The 18,561-nt window shown below is 41.6% G+C and overlaps 1 protein-coding gene across 2 annotated transcripts in view; it reads left to right on the forward strand.

Annotated features, from left to right (window-relative positions):
* The first annotated feature begins 5,506 nt into the window (after positions 1 to 5,506).
* The window catches only part of USP34 (ubiquitin specific peptidase 34), a 170,106-nt gene continuing 157,051 nt past the window's right edge, over positions 5,507 to 18,561 (forward strand). For both annotated transcript variants that reach the window (XM_089528821.1, XM_089528822.1), the window contains exon 1: positions 5,507 to 5,962. In XM_089528821.1, the coding sequence (XP_089384947.1) occupies positions 5,920 to 5,962 (43 nt within the window). In that variant the 5' untranslated portion in view covers positions 5,507 to 5,919. The remainder of the gene's footprint in view (positions 5,963 to 18,561) is intronic.

The raw sequence follows: 18,561 nt of genomic DNA on the forward strand, positions 1-18,561 counted from the left end.
CGTAGTCTAATGCTCAAACCACTACACTACACTGACTTTGTTAGCTGGCTTTTAAATAGAGTCCTGGGCCAATTATTTGGATTCCCCTTCTGCCCATTTCCACAACCAGCTAGTCCAGAAGCAGATCTATCATCCCATTCACACCTTGCCTGTTTGACCCTTCTAAAGGCCCATTCCTAGTCTATGGTTTTGGCCCTGAAATGTAAGAGATCTGACAACCATACTAGTTAACCTAGTATGCAAAAGGTAGGGTGAAAAATAAGACAGAGCCCTTGTACTTTTAATAGTTGTTTGGAAGATGGCATTTCAGTGGGTGTAGCTTTTTACACAACCTGTGTTTGCTAAAATTCCCTCTTCTAAAGTTGTATCACCTGTCTTCTTTTTTATATGCCCACCCTAGTACAAAATTTCAGGGTCCAATTTTATTTGGGGCCAGGCTGCCAGCCAAAATAAATGCAAACTGGTAATGAGCTTGCAGAATTCAAGTATGCTACTCACAGAATTCAGCCACACTAATTCACTACTGCCAGGAACTTTTGTTCAAAAAGAGAAAGTAATGATTACTGTAATTATTAAACAGGTGCAGTTGAAAACAGTATGTTCCAATTACAAGTAATCTTGTGTAGACTCGACCCATTTTTTACAGCTGTACTAAGCATATAGTGTGAGGCATAGGACTAGGATACATTGCGCTGGGCTGTCAAAGTTTCTCTCCACCACTCAGTTTCTGCTTTTAGTTAAAAATGCATCTGAATGGTTTAAATGAGGAGAACTCATAATTTGCAGTATTAGCATAAGAAGACCCACGTTGGATTAGACCAAAAACTAATCTGATGCATTATTTTTTTCCTCCACAGTTGCCTATAAAAAGCCCACCAGCTGAATATGAGTGCAGCTACACCCTTCATCTCACACTTTCTGGCAATGTCCTGGCTTAGAATCATAGAGTTGGAAGATTACTATTATTAACCTTTATTTATGAAGCGCTGTAAATTTACACAGCGCTGTACATACAATCTTTTTAGTTAGACGGTTCCCTGCCCTCGGGCTTACAATCTAAAAAGACATGACACAGAAGGAGAAGGGAGTGGTGGAGGGAAAGGGTAAGAGGTCCAGCAGTTCCTCTCTACCTCCGAGGCCTGGACCAAGGCAGATGGACTGGAGGGAGGGCTTGGCTTCCAGGGAAAATACATACTCTCAAGTAGGATAATACATATACAGTACATAGCAATACAGGAAATGGTTTGAACAGGCACCAAAAGAACATCAAATAGTAAGCGACAATTATGCAATGCCTGGGAAGGCTTCTCTGAACAGGATGGTTTTCAACTCCGTTTTGAAGCTGGTTAAAGAAGTGATGGCTCTTGCTTGTGGGGGAACAAGGTTCCAGGAGTGAGGGGCAGCAAGTGAAAAGGGGCGAATCCGGGATGGGGCAGAGGAAATCCTGGGCTGGGACAGTAGACCTTGTGGAAGAGACCACAAGGGCCATCCAATCCAACCCCCTTCCATGCAGGAACTCCCAATCAAAGCATCCTCGACAGATGGCCATCCAGCCTCTGTTTAAGGACCTCCAGTGATTCCACTACACTCCGAGGGACTTTGTTCCACTGTCAAACAGCCCTTACTGTCAGGAAGTTACTCCTAATGTTGAGCTGGAATCTCTTTTTCTGCAGTTTGCATCCATTGTTCCGCATTCTAATTTCTGGAGCAGCAGAAAACAAGCTTGCTCCCTCCTCAATATGACATTCCTTCAAATATTTAAACAGGGCTATCATATCACCTCTTAACCTTTTCTTCTCCAGGCTAAACATATCCGGCTCCCTAAGTTGTTCCTCGTAGGGCATGGTTTCTGGGCCCTTCACCATTTTAGTTGCCCTCCTTTGGACACGCTGAACATCCTTTTTAAATTGTGGGTGCCCAGAACTGGACACAGTATTCCAGGTGGGGCCTGACTATTGGTTCTCATACTGGAGTATAATGTTGAGTTCCATATTTATAAAAGCAATTAATGTTTAAATTTAGATATTATTGATTTTAAAGATTTTCATATTGGGTAGTCTGATTTTCTGAAATGTGCCACCAATTAAATATTGCTGGGGTAATATCTGCTCATTAGTCAAGTCTACATGGGAAACATTAACAAGTTGATAGAAGTATATTGTTAAAAAAAATTCTCAGTTGAACGAACCCCACATCCATAATTGCCAAAAATGCTTGTTAACAGGATTCTGTGCCTCAACGTGCAGTATCTTATATCTCCTCACCAAAATAATAACCAGCAAATATTTGTATACCACACTTTGAAAATGTTTGTTGGCACTAGTAACTATGGGCATTCATAGTGGCAATAAGGCAGTGAGTTGATTCAGGCAGGAAGCTTGAGATCATCTTCCATCTCAAATACATAGCAGTGGAGGTTTTCCTTCTCCACTGGAAGAGGTGAAGTGTCTAGCAGAAGTAGTGTTGATGATAAAAGCACTGGGAATTAGCACTGGGGCAAACAAGGAGCGAAGAGCTGTGCCTGCATGGCCAAGTGTCAGGATGGACAAAGTGCTGCTTCTCATAGGCAACTGAGTATAGAACACAATTTTCCCAAGGGGTGGAGAGGAAGAAAACAAGCAGTGATCTGGGCAAACAATTATTGAAGAAGAGCAATTTGTTGGCATTGAAGAAGCACATGTTTGTTATGGAAATACTTGAAAGGCTGTGAACACATTCCTGGCTTGTTTTTAATATTTCATCTGTTCACACCCTAAAGCATCCAGCACTGACTTCAGCTGGAGACAGGAAGGGTGCAACACTTGATGGACCATTGATCTGACCTGTTAAGTGTATTTTAATGTCTTATCTGCTCTTAATTTTCCTGGGCCTAACATCCAGGCGCCACAGCTGGAGTTTGAAATCGATGGCTGGCCATAGCTGTGTTAAACGTGTTACAGGTCTTTGCGGATCAATCAAATAAACACAAAAATAAGATGGTGTAAGAACTCAGTCTTTTGCTTTCAGAAAAAAACCTTCCTTTTTCTGTTAATGCCACACGCAAGCTTCAGTCCTAAAGATAGACTATATCCCCCTCCCCGCCATTCTCTTGTTCATGTTCTATGTCTTTCTGCTTCCAAGAAAGAGAATATGTCTCATCTCTCACACACACCCATATATATATATATATATATATATATACACACAAATATACAGTACCCCTGCACGCACCATACACAGGCACGCTATATGCAGCTTTCAGCTTACACTGAAAGCCACGCTCTGGAAAAGGCAATTGCGCATGCGCCCGTGGTGCACACGCCACTTCACCGTGTGCACAAGCCCCATTGTTTTTAATGGGCCTCGAGCATACACAGTATTTGCCTTACGTGGGGCGAGGTCTGGAATAGATCCCCAGCATAAGGCAAGGGCGCACTTTACATACATACCTGTGACGAGACCAATTCCTTTAATCCTGGAAGCCAGGTTGAGAGTATCTGGTTAAAAATTAAGGGGATGAGAAACAACAGTGCTGTCATTGTGGGGGTCTGTTACAGATTCCCAATCCAGGCTGAGGACTTGGATGATGCCTTCCTGGAACAGATGACCACACATTCAGAAAGGAGAAATGTAGTAGTACTGGGGGATTTCCTATATTCGTTGGATATCAAACTCTGCCAAAAATTTAAGGTCCAGTGGATTTCTCATTTGCTTTGCAGATGATTTAATTGTCCAGAAAGTGGAAGAGACAACAATGGGATGATCGATTTCAGATCTGACCTGGTTAATGGGGTGGAAGTGGTGGGATCCTTATTTGGAGTGACCATATTCTCCTGTAGCTTATTATACAGCAGAAAGGAGAAGCCAAGCGTGGCCTGACACACACTAGACTTTATGAGAGCCGATTACAGTAAATTTAAGGAAATACTGGGAGTGATCCTGGGATCAGGAATACTAAAAGAGAAAAGACTTCATGATGGATGGGAGTTTAAAAAAAGTTATAGCCCTATATTATTATTTTATGTATTTATTTCCCATCTTTCTCCCAATACAGAGTCTCAAGGAGGCTAACAACAAATTTAAAACAGTAAAAGTCAAAAACAACACAAAAGCATTACAGTGTAGATACAAACTTTAAAAAACAAACAATTTTAAAAAGTTAAGAACATTGCACATTAAAAATTAAAATGTATTTTAAAACTCTATATGAACCTTTAGGTGTTTAAGGAGTGCAGTGATATCACCCAGAATCTTTTCTTCACCAGGCTGAACATGCCCAATTCCCTCAACTGTTCCTCATGTTTTGTTCTCCTTACCTCCTGTCATCCTTGTTCCCCTTCTTTGAACCTGCTCCAGCTTGTCTATGGGGCAATCCTCCTTAAAATATGGGCCCCATACAGAGAAGCCAAAATAAACCTCCTTTGGGTCACTTTAGAGGTATGCTGTTTAAATGATGCATGCGTCCTAAGACTCCTTAGGACTGCATTACGGCTGTGGCGTGGTTATCAGACTCTTTGTACACATGCATGATTTAAACAACATACCTCCAAAATGACCAGAAGCAGCTTTATTTTGGCCTATCTGTATGGGGCCGTGGCTACCAGGTTGAATGCAGTACTCCAGATCTATCTTGACTAGTGCAAAATATAGTGGAATTATTATTATTTCCTCATAATTCTGTGACTGCAGACTAAAACATCATTTGCTTTCTTTGCTGCAGCATGACACTACTGGGTCATGTTCAGCTTATGATCATGGATGTACCATATAGTAAGAAATGAGAACTAGATTAGTGAAAATCTTCCTTCATAAGTAGGGTTGCCATAGCTGAGGACCTCCAAACCGGGACAAATGTAGGACAAGGTTCAAAAATGTAGGACCTTTTTTTCTTAATTTCCTGGTCTTAGGTGATTAATTTTAACTTTGCATGTTTTAAATTTCATATTTGTAATTTTTTTATATTTTAACTGTACCATTGTAATTGTTGGGTTTTATGTATGTTGTTAGTCGCCTGGGGTCCCACTTTGGGAGAAAGGCGGGACAAAAATAAACAAATAAATAAATAAAGTAATGATTGTCTTTTAAGTATGTTGTAACCCGCCTTGAGCTGTGAGAGGTAAGAAATAAAATTATTATTATTATTACGTTTATGTACCGTGTATATATTTTATTTTACTAACAAAAAATGAGCATTGTACATAAAAAAAAGCATCCAGACAATTTTATTCTCCTCAGAAGAACATAGCCATCAACGGGGCGGGGCTGCGGTGACGTCACGACTCGAGACGTTTCCCGCCCGGCCGCCATTTTGCCCTCTCGAATCCTCCTCTCCGACAGGAGGAACTCCTTCCCCCTCCCTTTTTTGTTTCTTCTTCGGCTCTCCCGCCGCCTTTTCCGGAAACACCCGAACATACGAAACATCCCTCCCACTTTGCCTAGCGGATGCATTCTCCCTGCGCCTGCGCGTACGTAGCCACGTGCACGCGCGTACGTACGTGCGCGCTTCCGCCGGCCGGCCCTTGTCTCTGTGTCTCTCTCTCTCCTAAGCCACGCCTCCTTTCCCTCCTCGTCTTCTTCCTCCTCCTCCTCCTCCTCTTTTCCCTTCAGCAAAATGGCGGCTTGTGGAGGCCTTTGGAGCCACTGAGGGACTTCGCCGTCTCTTCCTCTGCCGACGCGGGCGCCTTTGCACCGGGGACCCCCTTTTTTCTTCCTTGTCCTCGTCCTCCTCCACATATTACGGTTCTTCCTCCTTCTCTTCCTCTCTCCTCCCTTCACTCCTCCTCTTCCTCCTCTGTCTCTTCCCCCATTTTCCTTTCCCTCTTTCTGCCTCCCTCTCTCTTCCCTTCCCTTCCCTCCATCGCCGGCGCCCGGATCGAGCGGTCGCTCAATGTTCGGGAGGCGGCGGCGGCGGCTCCTGCTGCTCCTCTCCTTGGATGAACCATGTGTGAGAGCTGCGCCGAGCTCCTGGAGGTCTTGAACGAGAGTAAGTCCCCGGAGCAAGAAGAAGAGCAGCAGCACTTACTCCGAGGAGGAGGAGGAGGAGGAGGGTTTTAGGCGGGTGGCTCCTCTGGCTTTTTACGCCTTCGGCTCCTCCAGGGTCCACAGCGATCGCTCAGATATAGATACTCTCTCTCTCTCTCTCTCTCTCTCTATATATATATATATATATATATATGTATACTGTGTATATGTAGTATATAGATATTGAATACATAAGTATGTCTGTGAGTAAGTCGGAGGAGGGTTTTATGCCTTTGGCGCCTCCAGCTTCCTCAGTCGGAGGTCTCCTCGGGAGGAGCAAGAGGGTCTGATACACTTTACTTCTCCTGTTCCCCCCACCATCATATATATGTCTTTGGGGGTAAGTCGGAGGCCTTACTCCCCAGGAGCAGCAGGGCTTTACAGCTTTTACGCTTCTGGTTTCCCTCACGAACTGTGTGTGTGTGTGTGTGTGAATATATGTGTGTGTGTGTGTGTGTGTCTGTGTGTGTGTGTGTTTGCATGCACGGGTAGGAGGGAGGCCTTACTCGGAAGGAGGAGGGTTTTATATGTACACACACATGCATATACATATATATATATACACACACACACTTGTGTGTGTGTATTGAGTGAGCTGGAGGTCTTACTCCTCGGGAGGAGCAGGAGGATTTTGTGCATTTGACTCCTCAGGTTTCCCTCACGATCATTCATATACACATACATACACACACATAATCTATATATGTGTGTGTGTATGTGTGTGTGTTTGTATGAATGAGGAGGAGGATGGTTTTATACGTGTTGTTCTTCAGATTTCCCCCATGAATGTGTGTGTGTGTGTGTGTTTGCAGGCATAACTAGGTCGGAGGCCTTAGGATCAGGAGGATTGTATACATTTTATTCCTCTGGTTTCCCGATTATCGTGTGTATGTGTATATGTATGTATATGTATATGTATGTGTGTTGGTTTGTGCATGAGTAAATCGGACCTCTTACTCCTCAGGAGGAGGAGGAGGAGGAGGGTTTTGTACGTTTTATTCTGATTTCCCTCATGAACACACACACACATATATATATATATCAGTGAGTAAGTCAGAGGCCTTACTCCTCTGGAGGGGGAGGGGGGAGGATTTGATACATTTTACTCCTCCGGTTTCCCATAAGATCATATATGTGTGTGTGTATGAGTAAATCGGAGGTTTTATTCCTGGGGGGGAGGAGGGTTTTATATGTTTTACTCCTCCGATTTCCCCCACAATCGTGTGTGTGTGTTTGCAGGAGTAAGAAGGCCTTACTCTTTCAAAGGAGGAGGGTTATATGCATTCACCCCCTCCCTGTCTGTGTGTAAGTCAAAGGCCTTGTTCCTCAGGAGGAGGAGGAGGATTTTCCCATTTTGTTCCCATATATATATATGTAAGTCAGAGGCCTTATTTCTCAGGAGGAAGAGGAGGGTTTCTTGCATTTTCTTCCTTCGATTCCCCCCATCATTCTCTCTCTCTCTCTCTCTCTCTCTCTCTCTCTCTCACACACACACACACACATATATACATACATACACACACACACACACACAAACATGCGTATACATATATTCATGTGTATGTGTCTGTGAATCAGTAAGCCTCAGTCCTTCTCGAGAGCAAGAGGATTTTATACATTTTCCTCCTCCGCCTCCCCCTCCCACCAGTCATATATGTGCATGTTTGTCTATGTATAAGTAAATCTCAGTCCTTACTCCTCGGGAGGAGGAGGAGGCTTTTGTACATTTTCCTCCACCAATCCTTCCACCATCATTCTTATATATGTATATATATGTGTGTATGTTTGTATGTGTCGGAGTCTTTATTCCTGTAGAGGAGGAGGGTTTTATACATTTTCCTCCACCAATCCTCCCATGATCATTCTTGCATATATAATGTGTGTGTTTGTGTAAATCAGACTCTTTATTTCTAGAGAGGAGTATCATTTTATACATTTTCTTCCATCATTTGTATGTATGTATTTCTGTCTGTGAATCAGAGTCCTTACTCCTCCCATTTTTCTCCTCCAATCCTCCACCCAACGACCATTCTCATATATAGATACATATGTGTATGTGTGTTTTATTTTGCACATGAAGGGATGGAGGGTAGCAAAAAGGGGGAGATTCTAGGGAGGGGGAAGGAGGATTGGGATTATGGACACATTGCCATCCCGTAAACCCTCCCCTCTAGCCTCCTTCTCCATTTTTATTTTTACTCGGCCTCCTTGTTGGAAGGAGAGGCACACAGTGTGTAAGAATAACAATTAAAAACCCAAGGAAGGCCAGTTCCCGGTTTAAGGCAGTGCCATCATTCCCTTCTGCAGGGTTTCCATGGGGCCCATGGTGGTTGTTTGTTTTTTGGAGGGGGGTAGACACATTTTCTGAGTATGCCTAGGAAGGCATGCATACTATCAGTTGTGTTTTTCAGGCTCAGTGGCGGGTAAGAACCATTTTCTTTCTCCTTAACCCAGACACACACAACTATTACTTGCTTCTCATCCCTCCTAAAATGCTAGTAGTGAGGTGGGCAGTGCGATGCACCTTCCTCCTCTGATGAAAGATGCCTGTGGAAGAGGGTAAACTGGCTCTTTATCTCTTTTCTTTGGGTGTTTCTTTTGGATTATGCCCTCCCACCAAGGAGCCTTGGTAGCTGAGGCCTAGTTTTCGCTTAGCTTTTGGTAGAGGAACAGGTAGGGAGGGAGGAGAGACCTGCCTCAGCTGCAATTGGGTGCATTTGTGTGTGTTTCTAGCAGGGAAGGAGTAAAGCTGTAGTTGCAAGCTTCTCTTCCTATCTCACTTGGGATCCTAAATGGGGGCCACCGGAGGACAAGGAGGTCTTGAACTGGAGTGACCCCTCTGTTTTGGAAGGCTGGGGTTACTATGGAGGAGGAGGAGGAGGTGATAGTAGTATTGTATTTCCTATCTTGTGTCTGTTATCAATTCTTTCTGATAAAATGTAAGGAGTTGCCCATCTTCTCCCATGCGCCACGTACCTTCATTTATCTTAAGATAGTTGCTTTGTCTGGGTTCACAAGATCTTCTCTTTTCTGACCATCTGAGAATCTTGGTTACTATTCGAGGTGCAATCGTTTTGAAGTAGAGTGTTATTTCGGGGATGCTTTCTCTGCAACTGATTGAAATTTGCTTCCATGTAAAGCATGGTTTGGACTGCAAGTCATAAAATGGTTCCTGTGTGCCACAGACCCATTCTCTTTTACTTTGTAATACTGCAAGGTTGAAGAGATTGCTGGGCTAAATAGATTTAAAAAAACTATTTCTCAACACTAGACCATTTTTTCAGAGTATGATACTGAGAGTACTCTTTCAGAAATTAGAAATTTAAATACAGGACTCTTCATAGATGAAGGCTCTGGAAGAATAAATACATTGAACAAACTTGTAAAACCTCAAGTTCTTAATTTCTTGTCAAGTTGCTTTACTAGTTGATTTGACTGTTTTACTTGGAACTGAAGCATCTTCCTATTCAAAAACCAATGATTTGTCAGCTCTGGCCCTTATTATTTTGAGTACAATATTTGGTATGTCAGTTTCTGATATTTAGATGCAGATCAGGTTGAGAATAGCATGCATTCATTTATGAGAAGTCTTAATTACATCATAGTGAATTACTTTTGACTACTTTTTAAGCTTTTTATGTGATTAATTTTGTTGATGTTTTGTGCCTTCTAGTCTTTTCTGACCCATAGGCCAAGGAGTTTTCTTGGCAGATTTCTTCAGAGGGGATTTGCCATTGCCATCCTCTGAGTCTGAGAGAGCATGACTTGCCCAAAGTCACCCAGTGAGTTTCTATGGCTGAGTTGGGATTTGAACCAGAATCATAGTCCAAAACTCAAACCACTACGTCACACTGGTTCTAAATTAATTTTACCAGTTAATTATATGGCTTTTTTGACCTGATATAGGTATACATTTGAAGATGGTGTGGAGCCTGATGTACATATGTTGAAATTCTTCTGGAATGAGTGTAGTTAATTAGACATTTCCCTGCCCTCAGTCTTACAATCTAAAAAAGGCATGACACAAAAGGAGAAGGGAATGGCAGTGGGGAAAGGGAATAATAATACTAATACTACTAATAATAATAACAACTATTATAATTTTAAGATGGTTTTCACATACTTTGCAGAGATGTGGAAGGGAGATGTAACTGTAGTAGTTGAACTCAGAAAAGACAGTTGTTTGTGCAAATTGCAAAATACTTGGCAGTTGGATCTACTTCGTATTTTCATTAGCATTCCCCACTAACCATAAAGATGTGGCTACTCAGAAATACGTCCAACTCAGGTCCAAAACACACTGCAGAAATAATCCAGTTTGAGACCACTTTACTTGCCCTGGATCAGTGCTAGGGAATCCAGGGAATTGTAGTTTATTGTGGCGCCAGAGAAGGCTAAATGTCTCACAAAACTACTGTACAAAGCCCAGTATTCCTAGCATTGAGTCAGGGCTGTTAAAGCGGTGTCAAATGGGATTATTTCTGCAGTGTGTTTTGGAGCTCATTCCATCTTAGTTTATTCCCTATTTAGTGGACTTACTTTTGTAGCTTAACTCTGTAGTGAGATGCCTTGTTGACATTGGTACACCCAGAAAACATGGCCCTGTAATTTGCCTAGTTGCAACTGTGAGTTCTGGGAGAATTTTCCTTTTTGGAGGATGTCCTGATCTCAGTTCCCCAGGAAGAATGATGATAATTAAAAAACAAAAGCACTAATAATGGAATAAACTGTGATAAGGCCAATCCCCTGCATGTAGCACATGCAATGTGTAACATATAGCAGAAGAAAATTTAAAATAGCGCAGAAGTTTAAAAATCTACCTTAAGGAAATAGGACCCAATTGGGAGAGGCGAGAGCAGTTGTAAGAAATCACTGCCTCCACTAAATAGGATATTTTCTGGCTCGTGTGTATATTTTTTAGATTCTTCGATAGTGTTCAAGAAACTTTACTGCATAGCGGTGTTATTGCTCAAAATACCAATTTAAGTTAATTTAAAAAAATCAACTGGTAGAAACTAGTAAAGAGTGAGGTCCTGATGAAAAGGTCTGAGTTACAGATTGCCAGCTCTCCTCAGCCCTGGCTGCCGAACAATGGGGATTGCTTCTCCATTTACTGAAATGGCTGGAACTGAGACCAGAGAGACATCCAGGGACAAAATTAAACTTCCATGGCGAACATGGTTAAAAATCTGTCATGTATACCAAACAGAATGCAGAAAATATTGCGTATTTTATCTTTGACAGGTTTGTATATGAAACAGAAAGGGTTACATATGTTTCAGAAACCACTTTGCAGGCAGTGACTAACACAGTGAGGCAACAATATAAGATTGGATTTCAGTGTTGTGGGATAAAAGTCAGCTGAAGGGGAATCACATAAAGAAGAGGGGCTTCCATTATAAGACAGTGCCTTTCTTAACTTCCAAATTAAATATCCAAAATCCATTTCCTCATCCCCATAATGCACATGGCAGATGAATGATTCCCACCTCCACCATTATTATTATTATTATTGTTATTGTTATTACATTCATTTGTATAGCGCCATAGGCTTTACAGAGCACTTTTACACTAAGAGAAAAGGAGAATGGGCTACACAATAGTGTTTTTTAAAAAAAGAAACAGTATTTCTATAATGTGCTAGATTTTTGCTTGTTTTTTTTAAAAAATGGTTTAGGTTTTTAACTAGTTTTAATTTACTGATGGTTTAATTACTTTATATGCTGTGAATTTTAACTACAGTGGACCCTTGTCCTCTGCTGGGGCTTGGTTCCAGGCCCCCCTCCCCTCCGTGGATAACAAAATCCATGGGTGCTTGAGTCCCATTAAATACAATGGCATAGTAAAATAGTGTCCCTTATATAAAATGGAAAAATCAAAGTTTCCTATTTGGAATTTATACTTTTTTTGGAATATTTTCAAGCTGTGGATGCTGGAATCCGTGCATAAAAATCTGTGGATAAGGAGGGCCAACTGTTGTAAGTCACCTTGACTACCAGGTGGGGACAAAGGTTTTTGTTTTGTTGTTGTTGTTGATGATGTTGATGTTCAGAAAGGGCTACGTGTTGCAGGCAGTTTTATAACTACATATGGTGGCAAATTGCCCTGAGAAACTTGTATTTTTTCTGTCATGATTTGATGTGAAGCATACTTTTGAGGGAGACAAAAAAAGAAACCCAGTCAAGCAAGTAGCCCCATTTCCTGCTGGTACTGTTTTGCTTTAGAAACAACAACAACAAAACACAACAAAACCATCTGTCACAATAATATAAGGCAGTGTTAGATACTGTAGTAAGTTATTTGGGGGTGCCTTCTGTACTGTGCTCACACAATTGTAAGTTAAAACTTTCAAGTACAGGAATATGTCACACTTTTGTGTGATGCTGGGAAATTCTATCAGTTGATTCCAGACCTCTTTGCCTTCCTCCTTTTTATACAGTAGTTATATTGGGCAGTGAACTAGAGAAGTTCTGTAAAGGGAAAGAGGAAGGCTATGATGCTGTAAACTAGTGTCCTTCAACCTGCTGTCGTCTTTGCATGTTGGACTACTAGTTGCGTGATCCCAGGTTGCAATGATGAGACTTGCACTACAACATATACAGAAGGCATTTTTTAGAGGAAGGCTACTGCAAACAATGCAGGAGCAACTAGATTTATTCATTTATTTGTTTATTTGTTTAAATATTTATATATCCTGCCCTGTCTCCAGAAATTCCAGACTAGCTTGTAATAAAATTGGTTTAAAACCCTAAATATTAAAAATAGTTTTAAAAGATGAAAAATGTATTAAGCAGTTTATCAGTTGAAACCCAATGATTTAAAACAAATTTAAATATTATGACCATAAGACATGTGCTTTCTGGATAAAGTCATTTAGATCCAAAGGGTTTTGTAAAAAGCCATGCCACCTCCCCAAACAGGAATGATTTCAGTGATCCCAATGATGATGCCAGCTGGGGCTCCAGAGAGAAGGGATTCCACAACTGGAGTGTCACTGCAAATTCTCCCACAGTTTATTTCCCCTACTGGTAGGACACTGAGGTGGCCCCCTCTAACAAATCTCAGTTCTTGGGCAGGCATATATATAGAGATTTTGAAGTCCCAAGCCTTTTAGGGCTTTAAATGTTATCACCAGAACCTTGAATTCAAACCAGAAATATATTGTCAGCCAGTGTAATTCCTCCAGAACTGGTGTTATATGGTATCTGAATAGAATCCCAGTGAGCAGTGCTGAATTTTGCACTAACTGCAGTTTCTATGGTCTTCCAAGGCAGCCCTACAAAGAGTGCACTTCCAGGAGAGGCTGTAGCTGACAGACAAGGCACTAATGGCCCCAAACTCTCAGAGCTACCAATCTGCCTAGGCCTGCAGTGACGAAGATGGATCTAGGAGTACTAGCTGTTTACCTATTCTTTCTGGAGGAATGCTACCCTATCCAGGAAGGTTTGTTGTTGCTAGCTGTGTTTGAATCAACTTCAACTCATAGGGACCCTGTGACTGAGATGTCTCCCCTCTATCCTCTGCCTCTCTGCTCAGGTGCTGTAGGGTGAGGCCCATGGTCTCCCTGATTGAGTTTATCCATCTGGCATGCAGTTTTCCTCTCTTTCTACTGCCCTGTACCTTCTCCATCTTCATTCATTGTCTTGTCTAAGGAATTGTACCTTCTCATGATGTGACAGAAGTACGACAGCATCAATTTAGTCATTTTGGCTTCCAGAGAGAGTTCAGGCTAGCTTACCCAATTTTCAACACAAGAACCATTAATCCACAGAGCCTTCTATACATACAATCAAGACACACACACCACCCCAATACACATGGCCATCCAGCCTCTGTTTAAAAACCTCCGTTTAAGGAGGTTCCACCACACTGAGGGAGTGTGTTCCATTGTCAGACAGCTCTCACTGTCAGAAAGTTCCTCCTAACGTTGAGGTGGAATCTCTTTTCCTGTAGTTAGAATTATTATTATTAAGTTTATTTCTATAGTGCTGTAAATGTACACAGCGCTGTACATACAAATGATCAAATTAATAAAAATAAAACCTGCCAATAGCATACAATCTACAAAATACATATAAAACAATAGGTAATAATATAAAATAGAATTGGTTAAAATAAGCAGGCAACAATTAAAAACAACAACATCAGCTATCCGATCAAAAATCAGACAGTGCCTGGGAATGCTCCCCTGAACAGGATAGTCTTCAACTCAGATTTAAAAGTGATCAAAGAAGTGATGACCTATGTTCGTGGGGGAAGAAGGTTCCAGGAGTGAGGGGTAGCAAGTGAGAAGGGATGAATCCTAGGCTGGGACAATAGACCTTGACTACTAGAACGGAGGGTATGAGTGGGAATGTACAGAGAAAGAAGTTCAGATAAATAATGAGGGACCAGCCCATGCAGGGCTTTAAAGGTCAACAACAGACGCTAATAAAGGAGAAACAGGGTCAAAGCTGTGAGCAGATGTAATGATGCGTGCCACTGAATGGAAATTAAAGGATGAAGATGAGAGAGAGGAAGCCCTGCCAGAAGGAGGTTGCAGTTATCTAGTCAGGAGACCACCAGAGCACGGACCAGAGTCTTGGTGGTAGAGGTCGAGAGAAATGGACAGATTTTGGCAATGTTGTAAAGAAGGAATCTACAGGCTTTGGCTGTGGCTTCTATGTGGGGGATAAAAGACAGAGAGGAATCAAAAGTGAAACCAAGACTGCGGGCTTCCTGAATCTTCCAGAATCTATTGTTCTGGGTCCTATTCTCTGGAGCAACAGAAAACAAGCTTGTTCTATCCTCAATATGATATCCTTTCAAATATTTAAACAGGGCTATCATATTCTTTGGTGGTCTTTAAACAGAGGCTGGATGGCTATCTGTCAGGGATGCTTTGGTTGTTTGTTCCTGCATGGAAGGGGGTTGGACTGGATGGCCTTGTAGTCTCTTCCAACTCTATGATTCTATCAAATCACCTCTTTTTTTTATTTATGTAGGTATTTATATCCCGCCCTTCAGCCCTAATGGCTCTCAGGGCAGCTTACAATATTATTTTTAATCAGACAGTTCCCTGCCCTCAGGCTTACAGTCTAAAAGACATGAAACAAAAGGAGAAGGGAATGATGGAGGGAAAGGGGATGAGGTCCAGTGGTTCATCTCTCCCTCTGAGGCCTGGACTAAGGCAGATGGATTGGAGGGGGGGCTCTTCCTTCTTCTAGGCTAGTCCTGATGGAGCTGGACTTAACCATCTCTTCTCCAGACTAAGCAAACCCAGCTCCTAAGTCACCCCTCCTTGCTTTTTTTCCTTGGGTAAATCATGTGAGGGTTAAGTGTTTAGAAACCATATGTTGAATTGAAATCATTCCTCTCAACATGATCATGAGCATCTAATTTGAGTGATACAAAGGAATGATGGATGAGATCTCTAGGACTTAATGCAAGGTGGAAAACAATGCCATGTTCAGGACCATTTGTGGCCTCTCTTGGTCCTTTGTAGACTGTTCACCAGACCCCTGGCTACCCTCAGAAGTAACTGAGGAATGCAATTAACAGGTTAAAAGCTATTTTTGGCCCACTCAAAATTTTTAAGACCTGAAATGATGTTTTTTAAAAAATGGAAGAAATGAATAGAGGATATATAGGCCCGGTACAGATGGGCCCCGAAGGACGCCCTCATCATGTGCGAGGGGCGCCCCACCCACACTCCCCTCACCCCTCGCACGTGACGAGGGCTTCCTTTGGGGCCCATCTGTACCAGGCCTATATATCCTCTATTCATTTCTTCCATTTTTTAAAAAACAAATAGACGGCGCGTGTAGTGATGACGTCACCGCTGCGCGGACTCCAGATGGACTCCAATGATGTGCTTGTGCCGCTGCCAGCTGTTTGCAGTGATGCAAAAAGTATCTGCTTTTTAGCAGTCCTTTTTTTGCATAGCCACGCAATTTGGTTGCTGCAGCATGGCTACGCAGCAAGGAGAGGTGGCTCCCAGCTGCCTCTTCCTGGTGCTCTGTACTGTGCCATAGATCTGAGCTCCTGTACTGTAATTGGCTCTGTACGTATTTGTGTGTGTGTATGTTATATTTGTTTTTGTTTATTCTTATTAACTGCCCTCAAGTCCCCCAGTTCATGGTGACCTTGTGGATGAAGCATCTCCAAGTTTCAATTTTGTCATCTTGGCTTCCAGGAGGAGTTGTGGTTTTATTTGTTCAAGGACCCATTAGTTTGTCTTTTTGGCTGTCCACGGTATGCTCACCACTCTTTTCCGTCGCCACATCTCAAATGAGTTGATCTTTTTCTTCTCCATTTTTTTTTCACTTACCAGCTCTCACATGTGTACATGAGGATGCGGAATACAATGGCTTGTATAATTCTGACTTCAGTGCACAGTTGTATCTTTACTTTTTAGGATCACACACACAGTGGGACCTTGGTATCTGCTGGGGTTTGGCTCCTCTGTGAATAACAAAATTTGTGGATGCTCAAGTTTAAAAATTAAATATTAATGCAACAAAAGTTTAAAGAGCTAGGGCAGTGATGAGCTTCACTTTAAAAACGTAATGCTGAGCTAAGCAAAGCACAGCATAGGAAAAACGATTTAAAAAAATAATCTTTTGCCAAGAGTTGAGAAAGAAGACACTGGTGTGACTCTTTGGGAGAGGTTACTGTAGTCAGTTGATTGTCAAAAAGAGCATCCCGTTTCATGTCACCACCAACCTAGTGTCTCTTGGTGGTAGCAGATTGAGTATCCCTTTTGCAAAATGCTTGGAAATGTTCTGTATTTGGATTTTTGATATACTTGTATTTGCATATACATAATGAGGCTGGAGAGATTGAGGATTTCTGAAATCGCAAGAGGCACGGATTCCTGCCATTTCACAGATGCTTGTGACTCTCTCTAGCCTCAGGAATACAATACAGGTATGTACTATGACTTGACTTGTAGTTCAAGTTTTGGATTTTGGGGTATTTTGGATTTCAAACTTCTTAGTAAGGAATTCTGAACTTGTAGTATATAAAACAGGCCTCAGATAATGAGCACTATTCTGCAGCAAGTTGATATGCAAATAGGCCTCATAGTGTGTATGTGCATGCACCTTCAGGTTGCCTGGCAGTTGATGATGACTCCATTAATTTCATAGACAAGGAATATTCTGAGATGTGTTTGCCAATTTTTTTCTTTGAAATAAGCCTACAGCACCTGATATTTGTTGGTGTCAAATACTAACTAGGACTGGCCCTGCTTAGCTTCCAAAATTGGACAGGATCTTAGGGTGATTAGGCTCCTGGTCTCGAACTGCTTATGACTTTATCGTTAAGAACCATCAGCTTGAACTGAACCCAGAAACAAATTGGTAACTAGTGCTTGTTGAGTAGTTCATTGTGGTCTGTGTGTACAGTAGCATTTTGCCTCACTTGAACCTTCCAAACATTAAAAAGGCAGTTCAAAGTTAGGTGTCTTACACTAGTTGAAATGGGAAGTGATTTACTCATCTCAAATTCTTTACAAGGAAATAATGTAACTGATGGCACAAATCACAGCTCATGCACCAAGTTTTCAAGCTGCCAGCCCCTTCCTTCTGAGAGAGTGCAGCTCTGACCAAACCAGATTGTATTTCCAATCTAACTGCTTGCTGACCAGCAAGATCTCTGTTTTGTTAGGATTAGAATAGAGCGTAGAATTTAAAAAATATATCCTGATTCTCTTCCCTCCACTAGTTTTAGCATATAGTTGTAGAATTCTTCAGTAGAGAGTGAATTTTCGTTGCTATTTCATGGTGCTTGAGAGAAATGCGGGAGCATTCTTCAAACACTATGTTTGAAAAGCTGTGAAAATGTGAGATCAGAATTAAGATATGTGCATGTATTTCACGGAGAGGATGCATTAATCATGTGACTAAATTTTTCAGTATCAGTTTGCACACATCACTGAAGGAGATTCATAAGTAGTATTTCTAATGGTGGCAGAATTTCCTTTCTTTTAATGTCTGTAGGGCATTGCTTCATATAATTGGCTTTCTTATAAACCTGGACAGCCAGAAGAATATTTTTTTAATGTACTAGTTTGTTTGTACTAAAAAAAGGAGATTGCTTCCTGTATTTTTGTTTTCATGTTCTGATTGTGGATTTTCCATAGCTGTCTAGTTGACCAAGCAGTATATTGAATACAAAATGCTGTACTAGACAAACCTCAAATCTGGTCCAGCAGGGCTCTTTTTTATTATTATGTGAGGGTATGAGAATATACCTCTTAGTGTCCAGGCAAAATTTTTAGTTATACATATGGCCAGATGACATCAGTAATGACATGATATATATATGGAGCTGATCATTGAATACAAAATAAACACATGAATCAGAACATCTAAATATAATACCTGGTAGAACAAGCTTAGCTGCCTATGTTGAGTAAAGATGCACTCTTAAGCATAATTATTTGGGAACACAACAATGCCTGTTGGATTACTGAGTAGACAAGTAAACTCTAGTCAGTGAGTCCCAAACTCTGGTGTTCTTGGAGTTTTGGACTTCAGCTCCCAGAATCCCAGACTACTGGCTAAGATGACTGAGGCT

The sequence above is a fragment of the Sceloporus occidentalis genome, unplaced genomic scaffold (assembly GCF_023333645.1).
Source record: "Sceloporus occidentalis isolate IW3139 unplaced genomic scaffold, rSceOcc1.0.p SCAF_6, whole genome shotgun sequence".
Taxonomy (NCBI): Eukaryota; Metazoa; Chordata; class Lepidosauria; order Squamata; family Phrynosomatidae; genus Sceloporus; species Sceloporus occidentalis.